The 24,531-nt window shown below is 41.3% G+C and overlaps 2 protein-coding genes across 4 annotated transcripts in view; one reads left to right on the top strand and one right to left on the bottom strand.

Annotated features, from left to right (window-relative positions):
• LOC147272750 (striated muscle-specific serine/threonine-protein kinase-like) overlaps window positions 1–24,531 on the bottom strand; it is a 37,466-nt gene that overhangs the window by 2,832 nt on the left and 10,103 nt on the right. The window contains exons 1-5 of one of the 3 annotated variants that reach the window (XM_086200785.1): window positions 14,317–14,730; window positions 13,344–13,896; window positions 2,512–2,554; window positions 1,606–1,640; window positions 835–933 (exon numbers count right to left, since the gene is read on the bottom strand). In XM_086200785.1, the coding sequence (XP_086056911.1) occupies window positions 835–933; window positions 1,606–1,640; window positions 2,512–2,554; window positions 13,344–13,719 (553 nt within the window). In that variant the 5' untranslated portion in view covers window positions 13,720–13,896; window positions 14,317–14,730. Of the gene's footprint in view, window positions 1–834; window positions 934–1,605; window positions 1,641–2,511; window positions 2,555–13,343; window positions 13,897–14,316; window positions 14,731–24,531 lie in introns of those variants that run through there. The other 2 variants (XM_086200777.1, XM_086200792.1) reach the window with 2 other exon arrangements.
• Window positions 17,182–20,427, top strand: LOC147272751 (L-rhamnose-binding lectin CSL3-like). The gene is made up of 9 exons (XM_086204529.1): window positions 17,182–17,264; window positions 17,355–17,393; window positions 17,476–17,538; window positions 17,644–17,785; window positions 18,499–18,614; window positions 18,710–18,760; window positions 19,714–19,846; window positions 20,007–20,121; window positions 20,208–20,427. Exons 1-9 carry the CDS (start codon window positions 17,234–17,236, stop codon window positions 20,307–20,309), a joined length of 792 nt encoding a protein of 263 aa, XP_086060655.1. The 5' UTR covers window positions 17,182–17,233; the 3' UTR covers window positions 20,310–20,427.

The following is a 24,531-nucleotide window of genomic DNA, read 5'->3' on the forward strand; positions in this document are numbered from 1 at the left end:
AAAAGGAGAAAAAAAAGGGAAAAATAGACTCATCTTGTCTACAGCGAAAGAAACCACAAGAATGCATTTTCACCTTCAAATGGCGTTGGGACACGCAATGTTTCTTTTGGCTTAAAGAGGCCGATTTGCATTAGTTCCTGAATTTGTCCGGCTTCTATGGACGTGATTGGGAGGTGAAATTAGGGCTCAGGCCACTACAAGTGCGACTGGAATACAGAGGAAGAGAACCATGAAAATCATAATTCCTTTTTTCAGTGAGTATCTCCAAACCATTATCTATTGAGACTTAATGCTCTACATTTATATCCTAACTGGGTCCCAACAGCGAAGTACTAATATAGATGATGGTGACATAATTGGTGCCATTAACTTCCACCTCATTTTACTAGAAACCTCATTTTTCTCTTCTGTGTGTTCCCTGCAGAGCCACACAGCCGGATCCAGACCTGAGACAGGTTTCCCGCTGGTAACTAGGGCAGTGTGTCACATTGTTGCATCACACCAGGAGGGATTAATGCCTTCTGCCATATCGGATTTCATCCAATGCACATCTTGAGCCAAGCTGATAACAAGCCTCCATTAAATCTATCAATCCGCCATAAATCGACATTTTGTCCAAGTGTGTTTTTGGCAGGGATGTTGGTGCTGCAGTAAATCATATTGACTCTCACCTCTTAAATACAATTTAAAGAGTTGCTGAGTATGAGCACGCCGCGGTTTCGACTTTTTACTGTGCCACTATTTGGGAGTATTTGTGGCTGCAACCATAAAGGGTTAGAAAGTGCTGAGAAAGTGCTGAAACTGTGTCTAAACTGATTTTTGTTAAGGCAGTACCTGAATCACCTCTCCGGCCAGCCTTGTCTTGGTGCCTCCCGGGCCCTTCTTTGGTTTCCATTTGAGGTTCTGTTGTCTCATCCTCTGTGGTCTCAGAGTCTGAAATATTAGCCGGAAAAGAAGAGAGATGGGTGAATGTGGAAAGGTGGAAATTTAGCGAGGAGTGATTGCGAGAAGGGAGATGAAGAAGGGATGGGAGGAGCCGAAAGCAACAACAGCGTCTGTGAAAATGACTTTTCAAATGTGCTTAGCGCCACAGAGGTTGATGGTTCCCTGAAAAGAGCTGCAGAGAGCCCCCAGAGTGAAATAAATGGGTTGAAGCTGGAGCGTGACATGACGCCAGCTGCGGCTTATAAAAATACATGACTGATACATGGGGAGGAGGGGAGATGTTCTTCCCTCAGGTCTGTATCCATTAGAAACAAAACAGAACCTGGTCTCTTTATTGCTTGGAGATTGTGTTAAAACTATGACATGAATACCTGGTAATCCATTTAAGATTAGAGGCGGTGAAACAACATGAAGTCAGATTTCAGTGTGTATGGGAAATGATGCTCTTGAATTTCTCGGGACCATTCCGAAACAGAGGTATCACTTATGCTGGGATGTGGTGGCGTCCTGATTTACAGAACATATTGTGGACAGGAGAGAACAGAACAGGACATGAACTGCCTGAAACCACATCGCTGCGGCTGGGATCACGATACACGATGAAGCCAGGGAGGGAGGAAATAAAACAGGCAGGACATGAATCAAGACAGGCAGGTTTACCATAGCTTTGCTTTCGGCAGGAGCGGAAAACTTCGCTTCCGTAGTGGCAGCAAGAGAGGGCAGACGGGAGAGCACCGTTACTATGGAAACCAGCATCTCTCTCACCCACACGACCAATCCTCTTCGTACCCATTAGAGTCTAAAAATCACCAGCCAAACTGCTGGGTGGCTGACAGATATGTTTACTGGTTAGAGAGCTCGTGAAGGAGGAGGACCACAACCAACAAAATAGGTTGCACCTCATTGCGCCTCGCATCAAGTCCTGTTTAGATAATTCCAGAAGGTCTGCCTTAGATAAAAGAGCCAATGTGACATGAACAATCACCATTAAGTCATTACATTGCCTGTAGTGTGTGTGTGTGTGTGTGTGTGTGTGTGTGTGTGTGTGTGTTCTCCTGTCTGTGGGCATGTAGATCCACCCATCTGTATCACATAAAATTTAATAGCTTGCACGCCAGGCAGAAGAGATCGACTCAGTGATGCCATTATAAGGGACTATAATTCACACAGATTTAATTGTAACGTGAATATAATTTGGATTACAGCGAGCCTCTGTTTTGGCTAAGATTATGGATTGCACAGAAATAAAGAACAAGCAGGCATTATTCACTCTGGGGTTTTACGCAGAGGCAAAAACATGATTACAAAAATATTGCTTTGCGTGGGTGGATTTACAATAATAAAACCCACTCTTGCTGTAAGCAGTAAAGACATAAATACACTCAGGCAATATAGATGTTCTACAAAAGCAACTTTCATTTATAAGAGTTATTACAGGGATAAATCAAAGTGCAGCAGGTCAAAATGATGGAAAAGGCCTGAAAAATTCATAATCACATAATTTCTTATAGACAAAGCAGACTTGAGTACAAAAGAATTGGTGTAAAGCTCACACTGACAACACACCATGGGTAAATCTGCCAAATGTCCGTGTGGAATGCGCAGTTCTCTGAAACAAGATACAGAGTACAATGTATTATTCAGCAGCCAACGGAAACCACAATTCGGTTTTACAGTGTTAAAAAAAGTAAAGCAGCTGTTGCATCCAAAGCAGCGGAAGGTGTGACGATAAGAGGTACAGCTGAGCAACAAATACAAATATGACAACATCTGCGATATGGTCAGGAGCTGCAATATTCAAGGGTAAAACGTGTCTGGATGTGTGAAAACTGACAGTACTGTAATACCGTATACCGTCATGAAAATCGGTTGCAGCCAAAGTAACAACATGGCATCAACGCAGCACTGTGATGCCACAGAGGCTCCACACCTCTCTGAATATCCCTCAGATACTTTGAGATGTGTGTGACAAAATACTACTCCAAATAAATGATGAAAGAACTGCAACTGCAAGGTTTCACCGTCAATTATATAACCGATACATTCTCCAAACAATGATTTTAAATTAACTCTGTCTGTGAATGTACATCAGGATCAGGCGATGACTGAGACGGAGCCCATCATCACCTGTTTCCCTTTGTTTTTACCCATTATTTGACTTATTTTGGTCTTGATGATGTCACAAGGTGCTGAAACAGAGTTGCTACCAGTGGTTTGAACAGTGGTTGCCCACGACTCCGTAGACAATGGCTTTCATATAAAATGACAATTTCCCAGCAGCTTCCAGTCTACGCTGCTGCTTTTTTTTTTTTTAAATCAGTAATCACTCACTTTACTGTCAACACAAAACAAAACATTCTCCTGGCTAAGAAGATTGTAGAGAAGATAATTAATATATATCTTATGAACTGCAAAACATATATGTCATGAGTTGCTTAGTCTCACATAAAACAACAAATACTGGGCTCTCATCATGAGATAAACGTAAGGAATCATGGGCTGGTCTTCTCTGGACTTTCTGTCCAGGCCTGCTGATAAAGCAGTTGGTAAAAGTGCTTCTTGGACAGTCTGTCAATCAGGACCAAGGAGAGCTCTTCAGAGTGACTCACTGCTTTGCAGTGGATGGAAAGTAGCAAAAGTGCAAAGTGAAATGACTCATTTCACACTCATTTCCCCCCACATTTTCTACGCGCGCTCCCATTGGTTCATGTTTTGTGTCAGGCAATTTGATTAACTGTTGCCTAGTGGAGGCTGCCGTTTGACTCCGCTGGAGGCTTCCATCATTGTCGTGATCTCCATTGTTGCATGCTCAAGGAAATCATATCAGCAAGGACCAGCCGTTCTTTTGAAAAGGCTGGATTTGGCAAAAATTTGTACGGGTATAATCCAAATCCCACTCGAATTATTCTCACAAATCTGCCGTTAGAAGCAAAAGAACATTTGATAGTGATGGAGAATTGAGAGGAAGCAAAGCGACCATCAGCTTGCTCACTTTTAAGCCCTTTGCGAGTGGCTGCCCTGATTCACGTCTCCATGGAGTGTAGCCTACTGACACACTTTTCTTCTGCTCTGAGTTTGTGAAACCTTTAATATGAATTACTTATTATATAACAAAACTGTCACGACTGCCAAAGCAAGATACATATTTCACGACACAGAATTAAGAGGGAGCGCAGCAGATATTTGGGCTTTTTGATGATGTATGATGTGTGAGCACTCCTGGGATATTTGTCTCGTCTTATGTGGTCTTCACAGCTTATTCTCCATAACTTCTGATTAAAAATTAAAACACAGTCTTTTGATTTGGCGAGTAACTTCCTTTGTTAGGTTTTAACAATTTTTCCCAAAATAACAGATGACAAAGGCAAGAAACAAATCCGTCATTCACCTCTTTCAGCCTTTTCCCGGCCAATTTATATTAAAATCAGCCTGACGGCAAATTCCTTAAATTGCAATTTGTAAAACATATTTGCATCTCATCATCAGGTACAGGGTGTGGCACCCCAAATATATATATATATATATATATATAAAAACAACCAACCTCAAAACAACAACAGTAGCTTCATTGTTATGCCTTTTGTGCAAAAAGGAGCAAACTCACCTGAAACCTCTTCTTGGACCAGATTTTCTTCATCTTCAAGAAGTGCTTCCTGTCAAGCGTGTGAGATTACCTGTGGCATGAGCTCACAAAAACATCCCTTCAAACACGAGGGTGTGGCATCATCATCATCATCAACAACAACAACAACAACAACAACAGCAAAAACGAAAAAAGAAGAACAAAAAAAAAAAACAGGATTCAGCTGCCTTTTTGTTTGTTTACTCTCCAGTCTGGCAGCAAAATGAGGGAAAAGAGAGAACAAGAGAGAGAGAGAGAGACAGAGAGGGAGAGAGAAAGCGGATGCAAATAAGCTGGAGCAAGGTGTCTTTGTGTCTGAGAGTGTATCCGCTGATGTGAACAGCATCCCCCTCTGACGTAGAGGCGGCAATTCTCAGCTGGTTTGTCCAGCTCCCCACCTCAACCCATTCTGCCTCGATGGAGAGCGTGCACTCAGAACAAGACGAGGTGGGGGGATCGGCGAGTGTGAGCATACGGGGTGTGTTGGTCTTGATTGCAGTGATGAGAGTGGAAACTAAGAAGAGGGGGAGGAGGAGGAGGAAGAGGAGGAGGAGGACAAATGAGAACGAGAGAACGGCAGCAGGAGAGAAAGATTATTAAAGGAGGAAAGGGAAGATGGTGGGGCGAAGATTCATGATGCCTTGCAAGGGGAGAATCAGAAAGCTAGAGGGTGAGAACATAGACGATAGGATAGAGGGGGTGATATGGCGAGACAGAGAAGAGGGGGAAGGGTGACTGAGATATGTGCAACCTCCTAAAAACAAAACCAAAACCAAAAAACAAGCCATATTTTTCTTTGTTGTGCTCTCTGAGAATGGTAGCAGCCCTCAGCTAAACCCTGGGGCCATCAATTATTTACTCGTATTCCATGTCTGTTAGCTTTAACCAGTGATAGGGTCAAGGTTGGCACAGTCTCACGCAGCCCAGGGCTATCTGGACTGGGAGAGCAAACACATTTCTCCTGCTGGATTACACAGCGATATATATTACTGAATTCACTCGTATACAACAGCCGTGGCTCGGTCCAAGAAGGCATATCTTCAATATTGTTTCGTCTTTTTAAAAAAACAAACAAAAAAACTATCACAAAGGGACATAGTCACACCGAATTTCGCTTCCGAAACAGAGCTTTGAAAATATGCTCAATCGTGATATTGATATAATTTGCGATATTAGAAGGGATCCGTGTCGAACAAAGGCCATTCCTTAAGTCTGTAGATATGATGTGTAGGCAGGGTGTCTCTGCAGCATCCCAATATCTTAATATGAAATGGTATTTTGACACTCAATAAGCCTTCACAAAATATAGCACCTCTGCAATTTTGGTAAATATCAGTTAATTGTGCGGATGTATTCAGAAGTCAAAGATTTGAAATGACTAAAACTAGAAAAGAGCAGCAAATTCCAATGAGTGAAACAAGCAGATTTCCCTTGCCACCGTAAATGTCTTAAATAACATCGGAGGAGTTTCCACTTTCCTGGCTCAAGTTACAGAGGGATAGATTTTCATGGCTTTGAGAGGTATCCCCTCTTTATAATACCGACATGATGCACTACCACAATATGTAAACTGTAACTTATTAACTTTTCTTTTCAACACGAATAAGAGAATTCAAAAGAGTGTTACATTTGCCAAAAATGTTGGCATACTATCAAATTTATGGCAGGCACAGGCTTATATTTTTCTTAAAGTCAACAAAAGCTGACAGATGTCTGTGACGATTCATTCCTCTCACATTAGGCATTTGACCCACTTCAGTATTTCTGTATTTCATTTCATTTCTAACTTTTCTTTTCTCTATTACGTCTTGATTACACTGATATATGTTTCTATATGAGAAATAAATCATATAAAATACACTACAGCTCCTCAAGGATGTCTGATTTATTGAGAGCAAACGTGACGAGAATATGAAACTGCGGTACCTCCCCCTCAAAAACCTCCCTCTCGCTCTCCCTCCAATACTCTCAGACGCATGTTAATTGTTCTTACAGACACATCTGCGCTCTCAACACCTCCTCCATCAAAATGAATCGCAGAATAATTACAGGCAGACCTCCACCACGTCTCGGCTCATCTCGCTATCCTCCACCACTGACTTGCTGTGCAGAACAATGTGCCTTTGAACCTTGTTGAGTGTGGCATGTTAATGTTTATGGCCTTGTAAAAACGGAATCAATATGGGAGATTTACTCCCACCATCAATCAGGAGTTGCTCAGCAAATGAGCCCCCCCCCCCCCCCCCCCACAATATATCTTCAATAATCACCAACATATGATGTCTATGACATGAATTCAAGTAAAAAAAAAAATCCTCCTTTTTCACAAGATAGTAAGAGATGCAGTAGACTCCAGTTTGCCACCGTTATTTTAACAAACTTCTTCACCCTCGCCCGCCTCGCACTCCTCCTCCATCCATCTCTAGTGAGAGGCATTCGCTCCAGCGGAAAGTGCAGCAATCGATAGCAATGCTTTATGCGTGATATGGGATACACCCCCAAGTAACAGTTCAAACGCCCCCAGATCGATAAACCCATCATATCACAAGATCCCATGACTATCATCCAATGAGAAGGCCAGATACAGCAGATACAAAGCTTCCATTTCATGCTGCTAGGAAACATCTCTCAGGAGTGCTCTTTTCAATACTACCAAAAGCCTCAAGCTCCTAACTTCAAGAAGGTGGGACATCAGATAATTCCAAGTGAGCGTAACCACATTCATTCTGCTGCAAATAATCTATCTTCCTCTGCCAAACAAATTATGGCTCCGACTATTTCAACACAGAAATCACAGGCTTTAAATGTGTGTTAAAAAGAATTCAAGCGAGTGAAATTTTGGATCATGCAAGAGTTTAATTAGCTAAAAACAATAGGACAGTGGGCAGACTTCACGGAAACCCATTGATTTTGTGACAGAGGCAGCTTTCTGTGGAGCGGGCTTGATGGATGCCTTCCAGGCATACCGCTTTATCAGCAGCGAGTCTGGCATAATCTCGATGGAAAACAGATCCTGCTGCTGTTACATCACAATGTGATCACACGGTTTCTGTTTTTCAGTGCAGGCGGAGCACTGCCGTATCAAACCAGAGCTTCGTAGTCATTATTTATAACTAGGTTGATCACAAAAGACAGAATCATCTTTTATGGTAAATTTAATTGCCACGCGAGTTCCTGAAATTGCGATCTAATTCTAATACCCAAATAAATACCAAAAAAAAAACAAATAAAAAGGAAAAAAAAAAGTATTCCAACATCCTCCAGAAGCGAATATTTAATTTCACAGCCACCTTTGAGTGTGGCAACAACACAACTGCAAACATGCTCGGAACTCTGCCTAAAACTCTCCAAACTATCAACAATATCACTTGGTGGTATCAGGCAAGGAAATGCAGCCAGAATAACCTTTTCAACTCAGTGAATCAAATCACAAGGTCATGCAACCAGTCATTGATTCAGAAAGCAACTCTGAAGTCAGCAGGAGTCAGATTTCGACTCTCTACCTGACGTACTACTGTCGTGAAACCAAGCCAAAGAGCCACTACTTTAACTCAATGCTCTCGGGTGTCTGACCTTGTCTGATTTACGCTGCTTTCCATTAATGATAAAGATAATTGTGTGATAATACTGATATCTCGAAGGATACCCTGTTGAGAGCAGACTTCATCTGAAATGAACTCTGTTCTCAAAGAAACCTTTTCAGGATCTGACTGATTGGGGTCCATATAAAAATACTTGCTGAGAACAAACTGTCTTGCAATGACAGAGGAAGTGAAACGTGGGCAAAAAAAAAGTGAGTTTCACACCACCACCTCCCAAACATTTTTGAGAAAATCTGTAAAGCTGACACAAATATGCCACCCAAAACCCTTCCAATACAAACTTGAGCAGCTGCCTGTCAACGCAGTTCACGTGGTGAGCTGGTTTGGAGGTCCTACATGACAGTGGCCAATGTTGACAGTCACACTGTAACCTGATCCTAGCACTTAATCCACACCAAATCCCTGAGGGTTCCTGTCAATGACTGTGTACCAACAGGATGGAACACAACCCCCAGCCTTCGCCAGACCAACCGCCAGGGAAACAGCGCTCTGACGTGGCCTCGGCTGGCTTGTCAGTGTAGACAATCTCATTACTCTGTCTTTAATCCACTTGAAAGTAATATTTAGAGAATGTAAAATCATCAAGCAGCCTGTTAGCTCCAGTATGCCAGTCCAGAGAGGAGAACTGGGTCGTTGAGAAAACACGCTCTCCATATTCTCACACAAGATTCTGCACTGGGATGTTGCTCTAGTGAGCTACAGTATGCTAACCCCTTCCCTGTGCTTTTAGCAAAATTTTAAAACCATCTTCAAATGAGAAATCTTTTAACTTGAAGAGTATGGACCAAATATATATTATATATATTGATATAAATCTACCTTTCACAGCATTGCAAGGCATTTAAACACTGAGTTGTGTCATTAATTCGAGTGTAGCAGGTGCTTTTGACCTGTTCTTGGATCGAGAACTGTGACTTAATATGACTTTAACACAGATTTCTTTTACTTCCTAACTTTTACTGGGGCCTCTTTTTGAGAGAAAATGTCCATTTGTGAAGGCTGCTTTCACACTAGTTGTTCACAAAGACAGACAAGCCAATGATGTTATTGTCATCAGCATTTTCTTGAAAATTGAAAAGATTTGAGCGTTTACTACACAATTAAGATCGCTTCACCCCAGGTAAACCATGAAAAGCTGCAGCTTCATGGAATACAATATACACTGGGTACAATTGAGCCGCAGTAACTGCGGCTGTGAGTGGATTACCTTGTTTTCATTTTCACTACAGCTGTTCCACTTAGTTGAGTATGCATTTAAACATTCCCTGCTATAATATTACCCTTCAACCTATTAAAAGGATCCCCAACAAACCATGTTATGTTTTCACTCTGCATGATATCATCAGCTCCCACTCACCTCTCTGCTTCTTGCTCCTCGGCCCACTCACACCTTCCCTAACACTCCTCAGAGCCTTCCGTGCATCAAGTAGGTCCTTCCGCAACATAGCTCTCTGCTTCCTTTAGAAACCACACGATCTTCTTTACTAAAGCACTTCTCCTCTTATACCAGCTTTTCCTCACCTTTCCCAGGGAGCACTGACATCACTAAACATACAATGGATCCATCATGTGTACTGGTAGTGCATCTCCCCTTCATAAAAGATCTTTTTAATGACTGCTCATCAAGATGGCCAGGCTCGGCTGAGTGCTACACCTTAAAACTTTATCTAGACCCATGTCTATTTTTCTTGCCCTCTCCCCGTCCTCCCCAAGTTCGACAGCCAACTTCAGCTGTCTATTTCCAGTCCTGCATGATACGACACCCCCCCAGTTGTATCGTACTATCCCTCTGCACCCCCTTTCACAGAGCTGGCCGCCCCAGTTATAGCAGGAGATTAAACACACAGCAACACAGAAATCAAACGACCTTTGCTGTCCTTTTCACGGGGGGGTTTTGAAACTCTTGTACAAGGAAGACATGTCATAATATCCCATCAACAATAAGCTGGGACTGTGTGCACATGATGGGAAACCAGTTGAAGTGAAGCTGATGGATTTTCTACAACAAACTGCTCTTAAACCTTGAGGACAGAGTTGAAAATAAACACTGAATCCTCTTAGGGGCTAAAAATAGAGGCTAACGTGTGATGCCCAGAATTCCACACTACATTTCTAATACATTATTGTATCTGAATAGTCTCCATCGTCTCCAACAGTTACAACCAAAGTCACTTTCTTTTTCACAGAAAATCTCATCTAAGGAGGAGATGTTACTTCACAATGACAAGGCAAAGACAGGCCCTGCTTAGACTCGTCAAAGCTGGAAAAGCAAAGGTGGAATCCACTGCATTAATGAGAGCTGCATTCAATTTAGGTGAATTGGACCTTGCTCTGGTATTCCATGCTATTTGGCAATATAATGGCTTACAGGCACATTTAATGGAACGGGGCCCTCGTTAGGTTTGTGCACCTCCTGCTTTGATAAGTCTAAATGTCCTAAATGACAGAAAGGGTCTAGAGGGAAGTTCATTTGTCCACTTCTCTCCTACCCTCAAATTTACTTTGGAGATGTACTGAGGGGAGAGTCATGACCCTCAGGTTGGGAACCTCTTTGAACAAGTACAACAAAGACCTGATGAATGTTAGCTTATGACTAACAGTAAGTCATATCTGGGAGGTCCATGCTCCTGCGTCACAAAACCAATGATCTCCTGAATGGAAAGGATCATCAAACACCCCAGGTGACAGCTGTGCCGCTCTGGCCAATCATCCATTAAGCTTTGCATATAGCCCTGGATGCCTGACAGTATGTTAATTAAAAGCTATTTGCCATAAGATGACGTCAATAAAGTAGTGCAGACTTGTGACACAGCACTACTCTGGTTTGATGTGTAAGGGTGATATTTTAAAGTGACAGACCTGACTGTCTAACTCGCTGAGTGATGCTCAATAGCAGCCAGAACTGCCACGAAAGCTAACCACACATGAGCAGATGCACATTAAAGAGCCCCCCCAAATAAAAACACATTCACAATTCCCCCCACATTAGCCCACCCTCCCTGACTCGCTTTCATCACGCTGACCATGATTGAGTGTGACAGCGCTGCATCTTGACTGTGGTGATGCTATAATTATCCGTGATGTCTGCTGGTGCAATTGGAGAAGGGAGCCGGCGGCATCCACACATCACTGGAGCACGAGCCCCCTGGCCGGCCCAGCGCATACCACGCCATAAATAACCAGAAAAAAGAGAGAGGAGGGGATGTGTAAGAGGGAGGAGGGGGTCAGAGGGACTGAAAGACAACTACATATAGGACCACAAAGCAGGACATACACTGTACCTGGGACCTAAAAATGAGGAGCTTGTTCAAGTCGGACCATGTCTTCGTCAACAATTCAGGATGTAATTATCATAACTTTAAGGTGCTGCCATTTCAGATGACACATAATTTAAAATCTTTTTACTTTTTGAGTCTTTCTAAAGCATAGGTCAAATATTTGAGGGGTCACAATTTAAAAAGTCCAATTTCAAAGTTGCCAATCCTAATTTTTGGGACTTACATAAGTCTAACACTTGTCTTAGTCTAAAAATTCCACCTCTGGGCACAAAGAGAAGAAATTAACATAAGAGCGTAACAGGGACCAGGAGGAAATTGATTAAAACAACATCAACTACAAAGACAGCTAAAAATGGAGCAGCCTAGTGGCATTAGAATCATCAAAAATTCAAACTAGCAGGAGCTGGCAGAGAGAAACAAAAGGAGACAGAAGGTAAAAATAAAGAAAAACTCAATTAGGTTATGAAGAGCAAAAAAAAAGAGGTCCAAAAATTGACAGTGGCACTGGATTGAAATGAGGAGATCTGAACCTCGAAGTCAAGACAGAGACGCTGAGTGATGTGCCAGCTGGACCAGCAGTGTGAGAACTGGTGACATGTGAGCTCAACTGTCAATTTTCTCCACAGGCGATGGCAACAAGCCTACGATAAAATCTGACCCAGAAAACAATTATCACACCAAACCAAATGTTGCCGTCATGACCACAGGTTGTACGACACTGCATGGTTCCACTCGCCTCTATCAGTTTCCTGTTTCGTCTCCCCCACTGATCCAGTTTTACGATTTCCACATGTAATCTCACCGGTTTTGCTGTTGTTGTTTATATCTATGATTTACAAGGGAAACAGATGGAATTTACAGGGAATACCTAATGCACGGCTATAGGCTTCACATGTGAATATACATGGGCTTCACAACACCACAAAAATCACGCTCCATATCGTACACTTATCATTGAGCATGAGAGATGCATGTTCCACATATTCCACACATGATTTTAAGGTTGTTGTTTTTTTTACATGTTAACTTTCACATCTAAAACTCAAGTTTTGCGTCTGTAAAGAAACGTAGTATTCTCCGGTGAGTGTGGCTTTAAAGAGCAGTAGATCTCGACCTCATCTCTGCATGCTTGTGACATGATAAACTGGGAGGTAACAGCCACCCACACAAATCAGTGTTGCTGAATACACAGTAGACGTGTGCTCTCACGCTGCTTTGCAAGTGTTTTTTCACCAACTTGTTAGATGGCATTATAACCTGCCCTAAAAAGTCACTGATTTCCTTACTATTAGTATGCAAATGATATGTCAACAGTCTGGGAGAGGTGAGGATGATGAGACAGTTGAGAGAGATGGCACTGAAACTACTGAAACCTTCCACAAAGATAATTTATGTCTTGCAAGCTTGGCTCTGTCAATTTATGCTGACAGAATGAGCGCCCTGAGCGAAGCTATCCCACCAAAGCGTTCTAATTTTGGAGGCGTTACAGAGCTGCAACAGCACCAACAGACTGTTTCAACACACACATAATCTTTACAGCTTAATTGCAGTCTCACTGTCCACTTCAGTTGCGCATTTCCCGGTGAGAAATTTCAAAACTCTGTTCCCTATAGACGAAGCAAAACAATCCCAAGTGCTACATGTACATTCATTTTCATCAAAATCCTCCAGTACATATCAGCTCTGTAAACAAAACAAACCTGAGGTTCAGGAGTTGATGGGTTCACCTGTGCAGCTCATTGACACCTCAATACTATTCTATTGACAACCACAAGTTAACTTAGGCGCCTCCATACGCTGGTTTGTTGACAGAGAGGACAGGATGTGTTAAGAATTCAACAATCGATTGTTTCAACTTATCAGTTCTCTAAAAGACAGCTTTAGCATGGAGATTACCTTCCCCGAGGTCCATTACAGCCAAGACAGCACTGCAGCTGGCCTCTCCCAACTCATTGGTAGCCACGCAGGTGTACAAGCCAGCATCAATGGTATGGCAGTCCCGTATCCACAGCCCCCCGGAGTCCTGGGCTTCGGACGGAGGAAGGAGCTGATCATTGTGGTACCAGGCCAGGGACGGTTTGGGAGATCCTACCACTGTCACCCTCAGGCGGATATCACAACCTGTTCCTACTGCAGCCTTGCGGAGTTTACGGATGAAAGCTGGCACCATTGGTTCCTGCGATAAAGTTCCATTATCGGGAACGACCTGGGCAACTTTGGCCCTCTTAGAGGGGATGTTAAGACTGGGACTGGATGGGAGGCCTTCTGCCATTTTTTTGTCTTTATGAACTAATTTATGGACTGTACTCTTGATCTTGTGAGGGACTGGGGTTTAAGGGTGAGCTGCAGTTATTGGAGTCCTCTTCTGAAAAGATACCCTGTCAGCTCTGGTATCTCCGGGCTCACAGGGAGTGCAGAGGACTCTTGACCTGGCCTGTTGCACCTGGGACTGTAATGACCAGATTAAAATGATCAAAATGGCTTCACAGTCATTGTTAGACATTGTAGAGTTTCACAACAGCAAGTAACAACTGCCTTGATGGGTATGTGGTGCACCAGCATGAATATGCTACTTAAGCACAAAGGCTGTCCTTTGCGGCCGGCATTAACCCTCAGCCCCTTCTCAATTATTCCAAAATGAATAAAAATAAGCAAAGAAGAAAAGGGATCTGCTTTGGCAAAAAAAGGATCACTTAATCAAATGTTCATCTTGAGATAGTTTCAATGATGCAGATGGGAAGGTGTAGTCTAACCACTGAGGTGTTCATGTGTACAATGGATAAAAAAAAAACTACAGATAGTAACAGCCAGTTGTCAAAGTGATGCCTAAAATAGACTTCGCCCTCTAATACAAAGACATTCTTCTTACCTCGCTTTTGCCATTAAAGCTGAAAGGAATCCCTTTAGACATTTCTGCAAAGTCCAATTTAAGGTAACAAGATCCATGGAGCGGAGAATTTCATCTCAAATCATTTGCCAAAGCCCATGTCTTTACGTGTCCTTTAGTGAGCCCAGACTGTAGGTGTAAGTCCACCCTAGATCATGTAGCATTAGCAGCCGCTGCCATGTTCCCTTTCAACAGTTTTAACCCACAGAGGGACGGTGAAGCCAGAGAGAGAGAGAGAGAGAGACAGAGAGATTCTTCTTTTGAAATGTCAAACCACTTAGGCCTTTTCTTCTGGTGAGTGTTAATAAAACATTAGAGCCTTTAAAAAGAGATACTTTTAACTTTTTAGGCTTTTAAGAACTTTAATCAGCTATGTTATCAACCTCCCTCTCTTTCTCCTCCCATCTCACTGCTTCAGCCCCAACTCCCTCAGGTTTGAACGACAGCTGCACCACTAGATAGGTCACATTTCTTGGCCTGCCATGTACAACTTAGACGCGCACGCGCACACAGACACAGACACACAGGGCTCAGAGGTAGCATGGCCATCTAGCTTCTAAAGGGTCACTGGTTCGATCCTCGTTCCCCCGGTGACCATGTCAAAGTATCCTTGTGCCCCGTTACCCTTAACAGATAAGTGGATTCGAAAAAAAAATTATATATATATATATATATATATACACACACACACGCACAAGCTCCCACACTCTAAGCTCTATAGATAGCATAATCAAGTAAAATGTGTGTGTGTTTGTATGCATGCGTGTATGTGTGAGACAGGCAGAGACAGTACCCATGTGACAGTTGGAGCTGCTATAAAAAGAAAGTCTAAGAATATAGACGGGTCTTAGTGATTCAGCCGACTGTGGGGCAGTGATATAACAATACACCATAATGTAACTGGTTGGTGTCATCACAACAGCAGACACAATAAAAGAGTATTTCATTTGTTAACTTTTTTAAATAAATCAATCAATAAAGATAAACAAAATAGAAATTTTGAAAATGACACAATCAAAGATATCACCTGTAAAAAAAAAAACATTGAAAAAAAAAAAAGGCCACCTTGGCTAAAAACAAATACAACACTGATTTAGTGTGTTGGCAATAAATCAAAAATCAATCAAAATATGAGAGGATTTTAAAACCAAACCATTCATGACAGCAGCAGCACTGTGCAGCCTTTTGTTTTAGCTCAAACTCAAAGTTTCAAGATGACTTGGATTGAGAATTGACTTCTGACTTGATATTCTATGTTGTAAGAAGTTGGAAAACCTAATTTTAGGAACATCATGGATGAATTTTCTCAAGCAAATTATTCCAAAGGGTGAAGAGAGGGGGTGTGATCTCAGCTTTAACCACTGGATGGCGACAGTTCACACATTCCTGCATCCTTCAAACTGGTTCTCGAAAGGTTGCATTTGCAGGGTGTTTTTTTGCTGTTGTTTTATTTTCCCTGACACAAATTTGCAGAATTTGTCTCCTGCCAGCAGCTCTTGGATCCCATGATCGAGGAAATACTAAGCAAAGACAAACGTTATTCTCAAAGATTCACAGCTAGACCTCTTTTACCTGTTATGATTCAGGTGAGACGTCATTTTTAGTCATGAGGTTTTGAATGGAACTAGGACGCAACGACTAAATGTGTTTTGCCCATTAACTGTGTCTCATATTTCTCTTGCTCATGCTTACATCCATGTGTATTTGCATATTTACATGTACACATGACCAGCCCCCCGATCTGTCAGTACCCTGAATGGACGCATGACATGAAAATGTCATTTCAAAATAATAATGTGAAAGTTAAACATATAAAGCTGTCTGGGTTCACTGTACAATTGTGCTCCATAAGGACTTGCTCCCTGTATGTGTAGATGCCTAACAATTCTGAGTTTGAGGTGATCATACTCTCATTTAAACACTGATCAATATTCCTTTCTGCTAAAGATCCCTCTGAATATTACACACTGGCCCATCCTCAAAGTTCTTCACTTGTTATTCAGTTTCGTAAATGTCACTTGGAGGTTTTTCATCCTCTCTGTTTTACTGCAGTTTCCCACAGGAATACTGTGTTCAAAGCCTGAGGAGAGTCAATACAGCAAAGACAAATATTAGATTCCTTAAGTACATGATAGTCATACTGAAGCTGGACCAAATAACACAGCTAGTTGACTACTGCCTTGAAGCTGTTGTTTCTGTGAGCTTTCAGGGTGGAGTTATTCTAGTTAGCGATCTGCATTACACTCATATTACATTCCACTCAGATTATCAATTTGAGTGCAACTACGTTACAACCTCCCAGATGTCCTATCTAACACAAAATAATCCAAGCCTGAGATCTTCCTCGGGAGAACATCGTGAGGTTATTGTCCAAGTAAGCCATGGGACCTCGCTGTCTTCATGGATGACGTAAACTGGGCTGGACTGGGCAAGAACTAAGCCCTGACAATGAGGTTCTGAATTTAAATACAATTTCATAATGAAATTAAATATCCACAGCAACATCAAATCTGACAAACAGTTGAAAACCATGTCAAGACCATCTGGATCATTATTACCATAGCTAACTGGGTTGTCGTTAGCATCAATTTGACGTTGTAATTAGGAAGCAACTTAATCACAAGTATAAAACAGCTAAATATGTGTTGAGTTGCCTGAAAATTTAACATTTGCTTCCAGGACTGTAAAATATTTTTTACATTCTCAGCTGTACTTTCTTCTGTGGATCTATGTTGCATTTTCCTAAGTAAATGAACCAATGTTTGGCTTTCAGTGTGACTAAGCTACCACACATCCCTGTTATGAGTTTGACAAGTACAACCTATCTCAGCAAGAAAGAAGGAGCTGTATAAAAAAGCTGCAGCCTCTCATCTGTGCATTGCTCACTTCGGCAGGCACGATGCTTTCTGCAGGACTGACGACCATCGCCTGTGAGTATTCAAGCTGCTCTGTCGTCTATCATTGGTGCTAACAGTAAGATCATGGAGCTCAGTTCTATCAAAATTGTCTCTGTCCTGTAGTCCTGGCTGCAAGCTGCTTTGGGACAACTTATGCTCAAGGTAATGCCACCGTATTCTGAATTTTATGTTTAGAATTGTGTTTTTTTATGGGAAATATCAAGTGCTGACGTCTGATTTACAGAGACTCCAACCAATTTCCTGTACGTCGTGTCATGTAAAGAACATAACATCGAGCTGACATGCCGTATGTATCATTTTCTTCATACATTTATTTACATTCAGTTGCACCATTGTCTACCCCACCACCGTTAATTTTATGCATGGGGATCCATGTTTTTTGTACATCCAGCCCCTGGACACAGTATTGAGGTACACCAGTTGGACTATGGTCTGTCAAGCCCTGAGATCTGTGCAGCCCGAGACCAGCCCGTTGCCAGCGTTAGCGAGAACGATTGCATGCATCCCTTTATGATGCCATGGGTCAAGGCAAGGTAAGTTTCAACTGATTTAATTTACTGCAGTGGAAGCATTAGGAAAATAATAAATTGATTCCTTTTGAGGTGAAAGATTTTTTTTTTTACAACTCATTTTCAAGATCCAGGGAAAGCATAACTTGAATTTGTAACTAAGTCCATTTAATGTGTCTGCTCTCGTGATGACACCAACCAGTAACTTTATGGTGGACTGTTATGTCACTCAATTATGTATCTATATGCACTTTGAGAACTGCCGCTTCATCCTTTCTTTTCTGGTCCACTTTGATTTGCGATTCTCTAAAGCTAAACTTACAGTCCAACATCAAACCAGTTATTCCTGACCTGCAACACCAAAACCAAACCAACAACAACAACACTCATGTCAAGAACTCTCCCAGTTCTGGCAATTTAGATACATTCAAAATCCAAAAATGACAACATTTTGCCACAAACTAAGTTTTGGTTGTTGTTGCTTGTAACAGATGCAACCATTTCTAAACAATGTGAGAGTGTGTACAAAATGCAGTTTGATTCTCAATTGAACAAAATGACCCAGGCACAGGGTTAAGCCATCAGTACTCAAATATCACCTGCCAGTTTGAAGATATTTTCATATCAATCCCTGCTAATACAAAATACGGTGGGAAAGTGGTTTTTGTCATGTTTGAAATAAGACTATACGATACATTTCTAATGATCCTTTGCAATATCTTTTAATATTCGAACAGCTGCGACCTCTACGAACACTGCCGACTGGCCACCCCTGACCCACAGATGTTTTCGTGTGATCAAGACATTGACAGCTTTATCCAGGTGAAATACACCTGCACGCTGAGGGACCCCAGTGAGTGATTTGCCACGTAACACAAATGACTAGCTGGTATCCAACAGTGTAATTCTCATGATTCTGAAACGTGATATTTGCTGATGTTTGAACAGGTATTCACAGAGCTGTGATCTGTGACGGAGATGATGAAGAGTTTGAGTGTGGTAAGAATGCAACTCTGAGGATGATACACACCTCCATTATGACGACTGCTGAGTTGTTGTTTTTTTTGAGAAAGGGAATAAAAAATGTTCTGTTTATCAACCCAAGGGGTGAATCCACTAAAATTTAAAAAACAGTACGATATCCCAGCTCTTAACACTTAAACAAGGCGTTGCATTTAAGATTTGATCCCTTGTTTAACTGTGAAATGGGTTTGTGTAACTTGACATGTGAACTGAAAAATTGGAATGTAATACATAAATGTTATTTAAATACACAAAAATTTAAGATTGTATGTCAAAAATTATATTAGTTACTCAAATGTATGCCTGATAAGGCTTGTATATTTTTCCCCAAGTATTTTTAATTATCAATTTTCAAGGTAACAAACAACATACATACCCTCACATAAAGTATTAATAATAATCATAATAAATGTATAGCAAACAAGTGACTACATAAAAACTTGACAACATGCCAAAACAAAGTAAAAAGAGACTTAATACTATATTCGAGTTGAATGACTCCTTGAGTACATGAAATATGTCAGAATAGGTGCTCCTTAAGTACACATAGTGATAATAATAATAATAAACAAAATAATAAAAAATATAAATAAGAACCTGACACCAACCACAACATACCAAAACAAAGTACACACACGAGGCTTCATATAATGTTGTGTCCACTCGACTGCATCAAATATGTCAGAAAAGGTTTTATTTTAAAGTTGCACCATTTTTGTTTGAATTCATCATAGCTTCATATTTTGTCCTCTATTTAAAAAAAAAAAAAATCAAAAACACAGTCATGCATGTTGGTGACGACATCACACGCTTTATGTTGATCCAACTGTGCCTGATCATTTGTTATGTTGGAGGATACTTTTAATATCTACCAATAAAGTTATCTTCTGAGACTTTGTGTGATGACCTTTTGTCTCTGCCACCCTCAGAAAATGAAGAAGTCCTGAAAATCCTGAAGGCCAACTACGGACGTCTGAACGCAGCGGAATGCATCATGACCGGCCAGACTTCCAACATGACCTACTGCACAAGCCAAGCAGTGGACGGCCTCGTTAAAAAATGGTTCAAAATAACTGCAATATTTGCCATGTGCAGTATTCTCATAGAGTTGAATACTAATATTACAAATATAGTAATGTTTGACTTTCTGCTTTGTTTGTCGGCAAATTATTTAACTTTTTTTTGCCAGTAATAACACGCTTATTTCTTTATTTATCCTCAGGTGTGACGGCAAAGCTGAGTGTTCCCTTCCAGTCAGTCCTGATTTTCTGGGGAAACCTGAATACTGTGATGACCATCCCAAGTACCTAATTGTGGATTATACTTGTGAAATATTGGTAAGTGTAATATGAGGCATGTCAAGCGCTCACTTTTCACAAACAAGCCTTTATCATGTCTTGTCCTATGATCCTGTTTTTTTAAGGTGAGTCCTCCTGGAGAAGCAGGAGCAGGAGCAGGAGCAGGGACAGAGACAGCAGCAGCAGCAGGGGCAGAAGAAGAAGAAGAAGAAGAAGCAGCAGCATAAATCCTAAATAAATCATCCGGCTCTCCCTTCAATAATCATATACCAATAAGAATGTAACTGCATGAAAAAATAAAAGATTGAAAGGATAAAATATGTATTGTTTTTAAACTTCAATTATATACCCAAAGAATCTGAGTTGTAAAAACTGAAACGTTATTGATGACGATGCTATTAAATTGCCACTGAAAAGATTGAGGCATTATCTAACTGCACAGGAATAAGCCTGTACTCAGTCAATACAGATATTCTATTTATATGTACCCTTAACCAGGTGTGTCTGACATTTTCTCAGCTCGTGTTAAGTTCTTGAAATCAATGACGTAGAATGAATTTGAGTTCAATACTTTGGAAGATAATTCAATAAAAGAAGAGTCTCTTTTAACCTCTTAAGCAAGAGGCCCGCAAGAGGAAGGAAAGCTTGCCCTGGTCGTTTGCGTTTGGTCCTCTACATTGCATGCCTGCCACCTTTAGTAGGAGGTTCATGGCAGCCACGAACAGTACCACAGATATTGTGCATCCTGCCATGATGCCCTTCTCGAGTCTCTGCCATTTGGTGGCGGTATCTCCCACAGTGAACCTCATCTTCAGTGAATCCATGTGGGACATCACCATCTTGGTTACCTCTGATGGAACTTGGTAGTGTGCCAATTATTTTTGGATCAACTGGTGGGGTACGCTTGTGCAGGCCTTGGCAAGATCTAGCCATACATACGACTGAGAGACGCCATGGTTCCTGCTTCTTTTGCCAGAGTGTCCTGATAAGCTTTGCCAGCCTCTTCAGAAGTAATGGACAGTTCTTATAGCTCTTATAAGTGGTTCCTGATGGTCCCGGGACAGAGTAATGGGCGGAACAAGTGATGCACGATATTAAAAATTTTGACCGATACCGATAATTTTCTGCTTCTCAGGGCCGATACCGATGCTGATATTTTTTATCTTTAACATAATATTCATACATTTTGTTTCTAGGTGGTGTATGTACAACAGCACAGAACAGTTTCTGGCTTTTCAAATGTTTAGTTTATTTTTTGCCTCTTCAGAAAATATGGTCATTTGCTAGTTATAACAGCACTTGTAAGACACCACTTCATTTGAACAAAAATAATGTCAATTTATAAAACAAAAAAATGTTTCACTTACTTGTGGAGGTAAGTAGTATTCAAGTATTTTTTATATAAAATAATAAATAAAAATTTTATGAAGTCACTCACTAAAACAAAGTGCATTTTCAGAATTATTAACGCTTTGACTGCAGTCAGTCATTGTAGAAACAAAAGTTTTCATTCTAAATGAAATTTTAAAAAAAAAAACTTAAATGATTTCCTTTTTCTTCTCAATATTTCTTAACCTCTATTGTCATTGTCTTGTCTAACAAAAATACACATCTCCATTTTAACAACAAAAAATGCCTGATGGAGGCAAATATTGCAAGTAAAGTCATTTCTCAAATAAAAATGTAATCAAAGGACTTTTTTAAACAAAGTGCATTTCAATTGTTAAATTGTGACTGCATCAGTCATCTCAGAACAATGCTTTAATTCAGAACAAAGTATTAAAAACACTTGAATGATTCTGATTCTACAACCTCCCCACAAACTACCACGTGTTATTGTGTTCATTGTCTATTCTGTTTTCAAGGCAAGGGGATCAGTGGGAGAGTTTTTTTCAACAAAAAGAAGCATCTCCGCTTTCTCACATCCACATCGGTTTCGTTTTTCATCAATACTATTTGCAGGAGCAGAAAACAAACGCTCACTGTCTGTGCTTGTGCAAGGAGCAGACAGATACTTCCGTGCAAGTGAGGCAAGTTGTGGGAACCTGGATTTGTTGCTTCTCCAGTAGTCCATGGGGCTCTCGGATCGAGGAACTGTGGGCTCTGTGAGATAGACTTGAATCTAAAGTAGTAGAAGAATAACAAAGAAGAAAACATTATATTTAACATTTCTATGTTTTGGTTTATTTTATTACATAGTCAAAGCTTTATGTAGAAAATAAATTAATTACCTGCTGATCTGCTTGGCTTTGGTTCAGCTATTTTGCGGTGTTCTCCTGCAGGATTTCTTCGTACACGGTCAGCAGGGAAACATTGTTGTTGTCATCGACCTTGGTTCTCTTTTCCCTTGGTTCTTCATCATCACCTGACGATGTTGCACATTGCACTTTGCCCTTCAAAATTTCTGTTGCTTCCCTCCTTGTTGCTTGGTCAAAATAGCAGTCCTTATATCTAGGGTCCAATACTGTAGCAAGAAAAAACAGGGGCTCCGTGTAGATGTTATTGAAACGCTGCTCAATAGCTTGCAGTAGTGTGCAATTGGAAGTTTTAATTCCATGATCCGTTGGAACAGTTCTACGTAACAGACGCTTTAAGGCCTCAATGGACGGGATGACATCAGCTGCAATGGCTGTGGCTGAGCTGATGTCTTTTGTCAGCTGTTCACAGGGGTCTAAAATAGTGACCACGTTTTCGATTAAAAAACACTGATTTGGGGTCGAAAATGCAGGTAAGTCAAAATCCACCGAATATGCTGCAAGGGCTCGCTTCGGCTCCAACAAACTTGTCAGCACATAAAACTTGTTGGCACGTCTTGTTGAAGCCTGGCCTCTTTCATGCCAAGTTGTTTCTGCAAGTTCCGAAGACGGGAGGTGGTGAGTTGGGAGTGTTTGAAGTGTCCGATTATCTTCCTGCCAATCGGAACACAATCTGTGATGCTTCTTTGGCTCAGTGCAGCTTCATTTACAGCGAGCTGTAAAGTATGCGCCATACAGCCCAAGCTTGCAAGACCACACTCATCCATAGCCTTAATCATGTTAAGTGCATTATCCCTGAGCACAACATGCACTTGCTCTTTTGTTATATTCCACTGCGCGAGCATTGCGTCAAAAGCTTGGCATATCCTTGTTGCTGTATGCGAACCAGGGCACTCCTGTGCATGCAACGTTGCTTTTTGTAAGTAAAATCCTCGTCCAGCCACTGAGCTGTTAGGCTCAGCATACTGACCGGACTAACATCCAAAGTCCATATATCGGTTGTAAAGCTGACATGTAGTCCATTCTTGTCTATTAGATTGTGTATGTGTGTCGCGACGACATCATACAGTGCAGGAAGGGACACGTCCGAAAAGAACCGGCGGCTTGGCAGAGAATAGCGTGGCTCCAAATGTGCAATTAACTTATGAAACGCCGGGTCCTCAACTACAGAGAATGGCTGGTCGCCGAGAGCTATGAACTCCATCGCCTTCTCGTTGATGGCTTTAGACTTCTCACTGTCTCTTGAAAAACTTTTGCGCTTGTCGAAAGCCTGCTGAATGGGGGCATCAAAGCTCCGAGCTGTTGTTGTAGGCTTCTCTTTAGCACTGCTAGCTACTGCTGCAGCTGCCTCATACTCCTTTAAGACGTCTTCGCCCCGGTGGCGATTTTTCAGGTGCGCTGTAAATTTTGTCGTATTAAAGCCTGCCGACTTTCTTCCTCCTCTCGATATCCTCGCTGTTTTGCATATGGCAACCAACTTATCATTATCCACTACTGAAAAGAACGACCACATTGGTGACGCCATGTTGTTTGTCATCACTGGGCCAGGCTTGCATCCTGCTTGGGTACTGTTAGTTAAGGCAGATGCGTTTTGGGGCTACTCTGCCTGAATGAAAGTGGAACAACTGGGTACTCAACTGGAACATGTTTCCCGTAATTTTATTAGGCCGAATTTATCGGACGTTTTTATCGGAAAAAAAGGACTATCGGTCCAATAGAAATGACGTAATTTTCCCCTAAATCGGCCGATACAATATCGGCCCGATATATATCGTGCATCTCTAGGTGGAACTAAAAACTCTTTATTCTAACCACTGTATCTCCTTGTCAGTAAATCCTAGAATCAAATGGACACTTCTGCAAGACACCTGAGAATGTTCCCTTTCCAAAGAGACCAAGATCACATCTGAGTCTTGAACTATGTGGCAGCTGTGCTGCTTTGAATGTTGGCATGGCGTTTCAACAAAAACACTGAAAAAAGCAGTGCTGCTTAAGGGGTTAAGTCATAAATTGCTATTTGTGCTGGGTTTTGCCTTACAAAGTCTCACACTTTAATACTTTACATTAACAAATGTCCTATTAATTAGGGCTGTAATCTCCCAGGCAACTGGTCGATTTATTAGTCAATACGTTGTGGTTCGACCAAAATTCCGATTGGTCGATTTTTTGCCACGTTAATTTCATCAAGAGGAAA

The sequence above is a fragment of the Aulostomus chinensis genome, chromosome 1, assembly GCF_037954235.1.
Source record: "Aulostomus chinensis isolate RoL2024-O1b breed Wild chromosome 1, RoL_Achi_v1.0, whole genome shotgun sequence".
Taxonomy (NCBI): domain Eukaryota; kingdom Metazoa; phylum Chordata; class Actinopteri; order Syngnathiformes; family Aulostomidae; genus Aulostomus; species Aulostomus chinensis.